This window comes from Myxine glutinosa, chromosome 5 (assembly GCF_964187855.1).
Source record: "Myxine glutinosa chromosome 5, kmMyxGlut1.1, whole genome shotgun sequence".
NCBI lineage: Eukaryota > Metazoa > Chordata > Myxini > Myxiniformes > Myxinidae > Myxine > Myxine glutinosa.
The window spans coordinates 177,709,542-177,719,094 of record NC_136265.1 but is presented as its reverse complement, the minus strand read 5'-3'; the positions used below and the strand labels follow the sequence as shown (position 1 = coordinate 177,719,094).

The window sequence follows — 9,553 nt, the reverse complement described above, 5'->3', positions numbered from 1 at the left end:
GTGTTGGTGACTGTGCCCCCCCCTTTATATCCTGTAGTTCCCCCCTGTGTTGGTGACTGTGCCCCCCCCCCTTTATACCCCATAGTTCCCCCCTGTGTTGGTGACTGTACCCCCCCTTTATACCCCGTAGTTCCCCCCTGTGTTGGTGACTGTGCCCCCCTTTATACCCCGTAGTTCCCCCCTTGTTGGTGACACCTCCTAACCCTCCTTCTGCCCACAAGTTGGCATGCTTCTCTCACTCGGCAGGGCACACTAAGCCATGTTGCATTACCATGGGACAAGGTGAATGTATTTACACATTTCTCAATCGGTTGTATAACGATCACCATTCAACATCGTGGACAAATGTGAAGACAAAGTGAAACCGGAGCTGCAAGCTTTGTCCACATTTCCGAGTTTTCTTGAACTGTTGAACATGTAAAAGGCCAATTCGGTTTTATGTGATTTATTTACATCTTGACCATCGATGACGTCATCACAAACTGCACAGCAGAGCAATCATCTAAAAGAGGGTTACCTTTACATTTATATTTACCTCGGCTAACCTTATAATGTGCTATTCTGTGTATTTGTGCAAAATTACACAAAATGGTGTAAATGGTTTGAACACCTGCTAGGTTATTCCACTTCACGGTTATGCTGACACTTTACCAACTTCACCCTCACTTGCAGAGTCTAATCTTTCCAGCCGTAGTTGTGACATAGTTGTGACGTAGTGCTGACAGGTATTTGTTATAAAATCAGAATCAAAACGTTTCGTGGAAGGTGAAGGTGAAGTTGAAGGATTTGAAATGATTTATAATATGGAAATGTGATGAAGTGTAATTCAGGCAGGTAAAACAAGGTAACCTGTGCCCTCGTTGCTGTGGGGATCTGTTGTGATTGTGTATGGTGGTATTGGCTGCACCGCCTTGATAACTACCTGATTGTGAGACTAGTCCTGGTCCAGATTAGGTGACTCGTGGTGACCTAACCAGGACGGCTTCGCATCATTTGCTATCCAATTATTCCACCAAAGGGCTAGTCTCTGTGAACGGCACCTGCCGTTTACCTGCACGTCGAGACGATGGGGTTAGCTTGGACACGCGGCCCAACCGCAGTCGCTTCAGCAAGCTTCCTTGACGGTGTGCTTCTGGGATTCGAGGAGGTGGAATTCCTGGTTCCGTGTCTTGGCTGATGTGATCGTGCCTAGAGTCTCCCGTGTGCCCGGGCTGCCAGTTCTCTCCGCGGAATGCTGCCTGATAAAGGCCGGAGACAGAGAGGGTACGTGATCACAGTGAACACGTGACAAAAGGCAAGTGTAATTATCTACTTCATACTGTCGCGTGATTCCCCTCGGTGAAGACTGGGAAATCACGGATAACCAAAGCCAGCTTTAACTCCAAAGGCGATGCCCAAATGCGGATTTCACTATATATGCGCGGGAGGAAGAAAGAAGAAGAAGCTGGAAGTTTTTACCTGACATGATCCGCCGAGCAGTCTTCAATCCTGCAAAAAGTAACTCAAACGAAAACTGGATTTAAAATGTACAAAAATAACAGGTTTATTTAACGGAACCCGATAACAAGGAAACGGGCCGGTTAACTAAATGTCCTAAAATGGAGCGCTCCCACACCATATGTATAACACACACGAGGGGAGAATATAACTGAATATAACCGTGTGATTTATCATGCTCTTAGCTCTGATCAGCTTGGGAGGGTCTGCGAATGGGTCCAGCCGGCGTGCGCGCACGAAATGCGCGCGTTGGTGGGAGCTAGGCCTCCCTGCGCCCGTTCCCACTTCAGCGTTCGCACCAGGCCTCGTCACGCCACAGTGGCGAGTCGTTTCCGCCTGCAAAACTCTGCACGTCCCCCGGTGGTGTCTCTCATCGCTTTGTCTCTCCAAAGTCCGATCCCAACAAGAAGAGGAAGATGTTGGCGTGAAGGGAAATAGGCCTGGGCCAGGGAGATCGGGGAGAGCGAAAAACGTTGGACACACTCCCTTTTTATAATCTCCCCTTGGCCAATCAGCTGGCTCCTTCTTGCCTCTGGGCTTTCATTGGTCAACTCCTGCCCAATAGCGAGTCCTGGGCGTGGCTCTCGGCCTACCTGAGTGATGTTTTATCACCATGTTGGCGCAATGCGTGGGCGCTTCTTGCCTGCACTTCCGGTGAGTTTTATTGTGTTGGGGGGGTGGGGGGGGATAGGTAGTGAGTGTGGTGCTTTTGGGCCTGCCTAGTGTCTATGCGTAGAGCCATACGGGACGAAGGATAAATCACAAGGTCTCACACACAGGGGAATTAGCATAATCCCGACGATAATTAGCACAAAGCCATCCTCGTATGACCACAAATATACAAGCTTAATCCGACATCTGGGCTAAACAGGTCCTCTACTGATGTACATCGAAATGGTTCTTCACGACAGTCGGAGCATGATACCTACACAGATCTACCTGATCTACATATCACTCTACCCCAAAATTCATAACAATACTATTGATATAACATTGAGAGTAAGAAAGGGGCAACCTTGCCATTCCCTATTGTATCATCAGGAAGAACCCCATAAGCTCCATAACGACTTCCAGAGTGTGGGTAACTTGCCTACCTCCTATCGACTCCCCTGGTCACCTGCTGAATCACTGTTGTTGACATAAGGAGATGCTACCTATAAAAAAAAAGACAGGGCCCCCTGTGATCCCTCAGACCACATAGGAAATAGCGTGAAGAGGTCAAAGGTCCAAATCACACCCACCTTTTCCTTTGGAACAAAATACCAAAGCAACACCTGGTGTATTTAACAGGTACAGTGGTTTAGGAGGGAAAATGTGGGGCGGGGCCAAACCATCTGGCCTATGCCCATAAACAGCTTTAGTACCACTGATGTTTTTGTTGAGAACCCTAATCCCCCAACGACCCCCCCCCCCCCCTCCTTTCCTCACCAGTAAGTACAACAAAACGGAAATTGCCAGGCTGATGGATCCCAGGATCGTAGCCAGAGTCAGGTATCCAGGTGCACTGAGCCTGGGGCAAGGATTTGCGTTAGTTTACCAAGGCGATCAGTAACATGGCACAGATTGTACATCAAGAGGAATAATCGAGTAATTGTCACGCGAGGTCATGACTCACAGGGCCAGCAGCAGAGCACGGCAGGTGTAGTTCCTGGTAATGGGTCTGAGTATGATGGTACAGGCCTGTGGACACGCCTGTCCTCTGTGGGGTGACAAAGCATTCCCAGAAAAATCTAACAATTTATGTCGTGAGGATACGTCACCACTTGTAAGGTACAGTTAGCAGCCACAACGGCGTGAAGTTTTCAGAAAGCTTACTTGGGGCTGAAAAATGAGTTTGAATTGGTGTTTTTTGTTGATAAAGGTTTCCAATGGTTTGATTCATGTGAAACACTTAATCCCCAAAATCTTGTTCATTTTTACTTCCCCCTTTGTCATTGTGGTTGTAGTTTGAGAAAAGATGGATACAGGGGGGAGCTGTGTCTTGGGAAGGTTGTGAAATAATGGCATTAACAAGGTGACCTGAAGAGGAATCACGTTAGATGAGGTGTTGTGTGAGGCTGCTTTACAGCGGAAAACTAATATAGTAAACGATACCGGCGAGGATGAAATCCTCCATTCATCTTCTTCCCTCGTGGATACTCGATCAGAATCACCAGCAGACCCGCTGCCCTGCAAATTGTTAAGGTGTTTGGGCGTGACGTGAAATAGCGTGTGGAGGAGAGGACGTGAAAAGGTGGAACTGAGGGCGTGGTCAGGCTGGGGAAGAGGGCGTGGTCAGGGTGGGGAAGAGGGCGTGGTCAGGTCGGGGAAGAGGGCATGGTCAGGGTGGGGAAGAGGGCATGGTCAGAGTGGGGAAGAGGGCGTGGTCAGGGTGGGGAAGAGGGCATGGTCAGGGTGGGGAAGAGGGCATGGTCAGGGTGGGGAAGATGGCATGGTCAGGTCGGGGAAGAGGGCATGGTCAGGGTGGGGAAGAGGGCATGGTCAGGGTGGGGAAGAGGGCATGGTCAGGGTGGGGAAGAGAGCATGGTCAGGTTGGAACCGATGGCATAGGTTGGGGAAGAGAGCATGGTCAGGTTGGGGAAGAGGACTTGGTCAGGTCGGGGAAGAGGGTTTGGTCAATGTGGGGAAGAGGGCATGGTCAGGGTGGGGAAGAGGGCATGGTCAGGCTGGGGAAGAGGGCATGGTCAGGTTGGGGAAGAGGACTTGGTCAGGTCGGGGAAGAGGGTTTGGTCAATGTGGGGAAGAGGGCATGGTCAGGGTGGGGAAGAGGAAATGGTCAGGTTGGGGAAGAGGGCGTGGTCAGGGTGGGGAAGAGGGCATGGTCAGGGAGGGGAAGAGGGCATGGTTAGGGTGGGGAAGATGGCATGGTCAGTGTGGGGAAGAGAGCATGGTCAGGTTGGAACCGATGGCATAGTCAGGTTGGGGAAGAGGGCATGGCCAGTTTGGGGAAGAGGACTTGGTCAGGTCGGAGAAGAGGGTTTGGTCAATGTGGGGAAGAGGGCATGGTCAGGGTGGGGAAGAGGGCATGGTCAGGTTGGGGAAGAGGACGTGGTCAGGGTGGGGAAGAGGGCATGGTCAGGGTGGGGAAGAGGGCATGGTCAGGGTGGGGAAGAGGGCGTGGTCAGGGTGGGGAAGAGGGCATGGTCAGGGTGGGGAAGAGCATGGTCAGGGTGGGGAGGAGGGCATGGTCAGGGTGGGGAAGATGGCATGGTCAGTGTGGGGAAGAGGGCATGGTCAGGTTGGAACCGATGGCATAGTCAGGTTGGAACCGAGGGCATGGTCAGGGTGGGGAAGAGGGCATGGTCAGGTTGGAACCGATGGCATAGTCAGGTTGGAACCGAGGGCATGGTCAGGGTGGAACCGAGGGCGTGGTCAGGGTGGAGACGAGGGCGTGGTCAGGATGGAACCGAGGGTGTGGTGAGGGTGGAGACAAGGGCGTGGTGAGGGTGGAGACGAGGGCGTGGTCAGGGTGGAGACGAGGGCGTGGTCAGGATGGAACCGAGGGCGTGGTCAGGGTGGAACAGAGGGCGTGGTCAGGATGGAACAGAGGGCGTGGTCAGGGTGGAGACTAGGGCGTGGTCAGGGTGGAGACTAGGGCATGGTCAGGGTGGATACTAGGGCGTGGTCAGGGTGGAGACGAGGGCGTGGTCATGGGGGAGACGAGGGCGTGGTCAGGGTGGAGACGAGGGCGTGGTCAGGGTGGAGACGAGGGCGTGGTCAGGGTGGAGACGAGGGCGTGGTCAGGGTGGAACAGAGGGCGTGGTCAGGATGGAACAGGGCGTGGTCAGGGTGGAGACTAGGGCGTGGTCAGGGTGGAGACGAGGGCGTGGTCAGGATGGAACCAAGGGCCTGGTTCGGATGGAACCGAGGGTGTGATCAGGGTGGGGAAGAAGGCGTGGTCAGGGTGGGGCAGAGGGCGTGGTCAGGGTGGAACCGAGGGTGTGGTTGGGTTGTACCAGCATGTCCAAATTGAAGGATACAAGCTTGCAGCAGAAAACTGCCATTTTGGAAACTGTGCTGCTGTGCCCACCACGCCGCCAATCATCAACACTGCAAGTACATCATTAATAATTTTAACATTCCATGAATAAAACGCTTTATAATTATTGATCCATTGATTACAATCCTACCAGCTGAACGTTTTGGATCATCCCTTTGAGATAACGTAGTGAACCAGAGATATGATTAATGGCGGTAACTCACCCACTCCTGATAGCAGAGCATGTTCGTTTGCCCACATCGCCCACTCAGTGTGGCCCATTGTCTTCACTGCTGGCAAACAGGTGACTTGTCCCAGATAAACAGGTGACTTGTCCCAGACTCTGAGTTTGGAGGATCATAAAAATGCATCAAAGAATGAACATTTTCTCCCCATTTATTTATCGCCTTACAATCGAGTGTTCCCTTCACACCAGGACGGAGTAAATACCACACTTACATTCCTCCTCACCAGGACAGAGTAAATACCACAATTACATTCCTCCTCACCAGGACAGAGTAAATACCACAATTACATTCCTCCTCACCAGGACAGAGTAAATACCACACTTACATTCCTCCTCATCAGGACAGAGTAAATACCACACTTACATTCCTCCTCACCAGGACAGAGTAAATACCACAATTACATTCCTCCTCACCGGGACAGAGTAAATACCACACTTACATTCCTCCTCATCAGGACAGAGTAAATACCACACTTACATTCCTCCTCATCAGGACAGAGTAAATACCACAATTACATTCCTCCTCTCCAGGACAGAGTAAATACCACAATTACATTCCTCCTCACCAGGACAGAGTAAATACCACACTTACATTCCTCCTCACCAGGACAGAGTAAATACCACACTTACATTCCTCCTCACCAGGACAGAGTAAATACCACAATTACATTCCTCCTCACCAGGACAGAGTAAATACCACAATTACATTCCTCCTCACAAGGACAGGGTAAATACCACACTTACATTCCTCCTCACCAGGACAGAGTAAATACCACAATTATATTCCTCCTCACCAGGACAGAGTAAATACCACAATTACATTCCTCCTCACCGGGACAGAGTAAATACCACAATTGCATTCCTCCTCACCAGGACAGAGAAAATACCACACTTACATTCCTCCTCACCAGGACAGAGTAAATACCACACTTACATTCCTCCTCACCGTGACAGAGTAAATACCACAATTACATTCCTCCTCACCGTGACAGAGTAAATACCACACTTACATTCCTCCTCACCGTGACAGAGTAAATACCACAATTACATTCCTCCTCACCGTGACAGAGTAAATACCACACTTACATTCCTCCTCACCAGGACAGATTAAATACCACCACAATTACATTCCTCCTCACCAGCACAGAGTAAATACCACACTTACATTCCTCCTCACCAGCACAGAGTAAATACCACACTTTCATTCCTCCTCACCAGGACAGGGTAAACACCACACTTACATTCCTCCTCACCAGGACAGAGTAAATACCACACTTACATTCCTCCTCACTGTGACAGATTAAATACCACAATTACATTCCTCCTCACCAGGACAGACTAAATACCACACTTACATTCCTCCTCACCAGGACAGAGTAAATACCACACTTACATTCCTCCTCACCAGTACAGAGTAAATACCACAATTACATCCCTCCTCACCAGGACAGAGTAAATACCACAATTACATTCCTCCTCACCAGGACAGGGTAAATACCACACTTACATTCCTCCTCACCAGGACAGAGTAAATACCACAATTACATTCTTCCTCACCAGGACAGATTAAATACCATAATTCCATTCCTCCTCACCAGGACAGAGTAAATACCACAATTACATTCCTCCTCACCAGGACAGAGTAAATACCACACTTACATTCCTCCTCACCAGGACAGAGTAAATACCACAATTACATTCCTCCTCACCGGGACAGAGTAAATACCACAATTGCATTCCTCCTCACCAGGACAGAGTAAATACCACACTTACATTCCTCCTCACCAGGACAGAGTAAATACCACACTTACATTCCTCCTCACCAGGACAGAGTAAATACCACACTTACATTCCTCCTCACCAGGACAGAGTAAATACCACACTTACATTCCTCCTCACCAGGACAGAGTAAATACCACAATTACATTCCTCCTCACCAGGACAGAGTAAATACCACACTTACATTCCTCCTCACCAGGACAGAGTAAATACCACACTTACATTCCTCCTCACCAGGACAGAGTAAATACCACACTTACATTCCTCCTCACCAGGACAGAGTAAATACCACACTTACATTCCTCCTCACCAGGACAGAGTAAATACCACAATTACATTCCTCCTCACCGGGACAGAGTAAATACCACAATTGCATTCCTCCTCACCGGGACAGAGTAAATACCACACTTACATTCCTCCTCACCAGGACAGAGTAAATACCACACTTACATTCCTCCTCACCGGGACAGAGTAAATACCACACTTGCATTCCTCCTCACCAGGACGGAGTAAATACCACACTTACATTCCTCCTCACCAGGACAGAGTAAATACCACAATTACATTCCTCCTCACCAGGACAGAGTAAATACCACACTTACATTCCTCCTCACCGTGACAGAGTAAATACCACAATTACATTCCTCCTCACCGTGACAGAGTAAATACCACAATTACATTCCTCCTCACCAGGACAGAGTAAATACCACACTTACATTCCTCCTCACCGTGACAGAGTAAATACCACAATTACATTCCTCCTCACCAGGACAGAGTAAATACCACACTTACATTCCTCCTCACCAGGACAGAGTAAATACCACACTTACATTCCTCCTCACCATGACAGAGTAAATACCACACTTACATTCCTCCTCACCAGGACAGAGTAAATACCACAATTACATTCCTCCTCACCGTGACAGAGTAAATACCACACTTACATTCCTCCTCACCGTGTCTGGTCTGACACGAAGAATGAATTTTTCCTGTAAACGGAACGAACGAGCCGTGGATGTCATAAGAAACATTCGTGGGAACTTCCCGTTTTCCCCATTTCCCTTTTCCATTCCCAATTCCTCTTTCTCTCATTCTGCCATTCTGGAGCTTCGCACAATTCCTTCATCGTGCGCAGTGGGAGCAGTGGGGCTGCAGTACCGCGGGATGCCGCATGTCGGAGCATCTTCTCAAGTTCGCTCTCACTCGAGGACGTTTGGTTTCCCGCGCTCCCCACGAGTCACGTGTTCCACATTAACACGCGTGCCGGGTGTGATCCTCAGTCCGCAATGGCATGCACGGTATTCACATTTCGAGCGGGATTTGGTGCACCCTTGTACCAGGGTTGGTGTTTCGTGGACCTTCACCTTGAAACGACACCAAGTCCCGTGGACCTTCACCTTGTAATGACACCAAGTCCTGTGCACCTTCACCTTGAAACGACACGAAGTCCCGTGGACCTTCACCTTGTAACCACACCAAGTCCCTTGGACCTTCACCTTGTAACCACACCAAGTCCCTTGGACATTCACCTTGTAACCACACCAAGTCCCGTGCACCTTCACCTTGTAACCACACCAAGTCCCGTGGACCTTCACCTTGTAACCACACCAAGTCCCGTGGACCTTCACCTTGTAACCACACAAAGTCCCTTGGACCTTCACCTTGTAACCACACCAAGTCCCTTGGACCTTCACCTTGTAACCACACCAAGTCCCGTGGACCTTCTACTTGTAACCACACCAAGTCCCATGCACCTTCATCTTGTAACTTCACCAAGTCCCGTGGACCTTCACCTTGTAACCACACCAAGTCCCTTGGACCTTCACCTTGTAACCACACCAAGTCCCATGCACCTTCACCTTGTAACCACACCAAGTCCCTTGGACCTTCACCTTGTAACCACACCAAGTCCCGTGGACCTTCACCTTGTAACCACACCAAGTCCCTTGGACATTCACCTTGTAACCACACCAAGTCCCGTGCACCTTCACCTTGTAACCACACCAAGTCCCTTGGACCTTCACCTTGTAACCACACCAAGTCCCATGCAC

At 49.8% G+C, this 9,553-nt stretch overlaps 1 protein-coding gene across 1 annotated transcript; it reads right to left on the bottom strand.

Moving 5' to 3' along the window:
- Positions 1–429: 429 nt before the first annotated feature.
- CYBA (cytochrome b-245 alpha chain) lies at positions 430–8,511 on the bottom strand. The gene is made up of 7 exons (XM_068115439.2): positions 8,459–8,511; positions 5,701–5,819; positions 5,478–5,547; positions 3,592–3,666; positions 3,113–3,196; positions 2,926–3,007; positions 430–1,238 (listed from the first exon to the last, which is right to left on the bottom strand). Exons 2-7 carry the CDS (start codon positions 5,756–5,758, stop codon positions 1,005–1,007), a joined length of 603 nt encoding a protein of 200 aa, XP_067971540.1. The 5' UTR covers positions 5,759–5,819; positions 8,459–8,511; the 3' UTR covers positions 430–1,004.
- Positions 8,512–9,553: the final 1,042 nt, after the last annotated feature.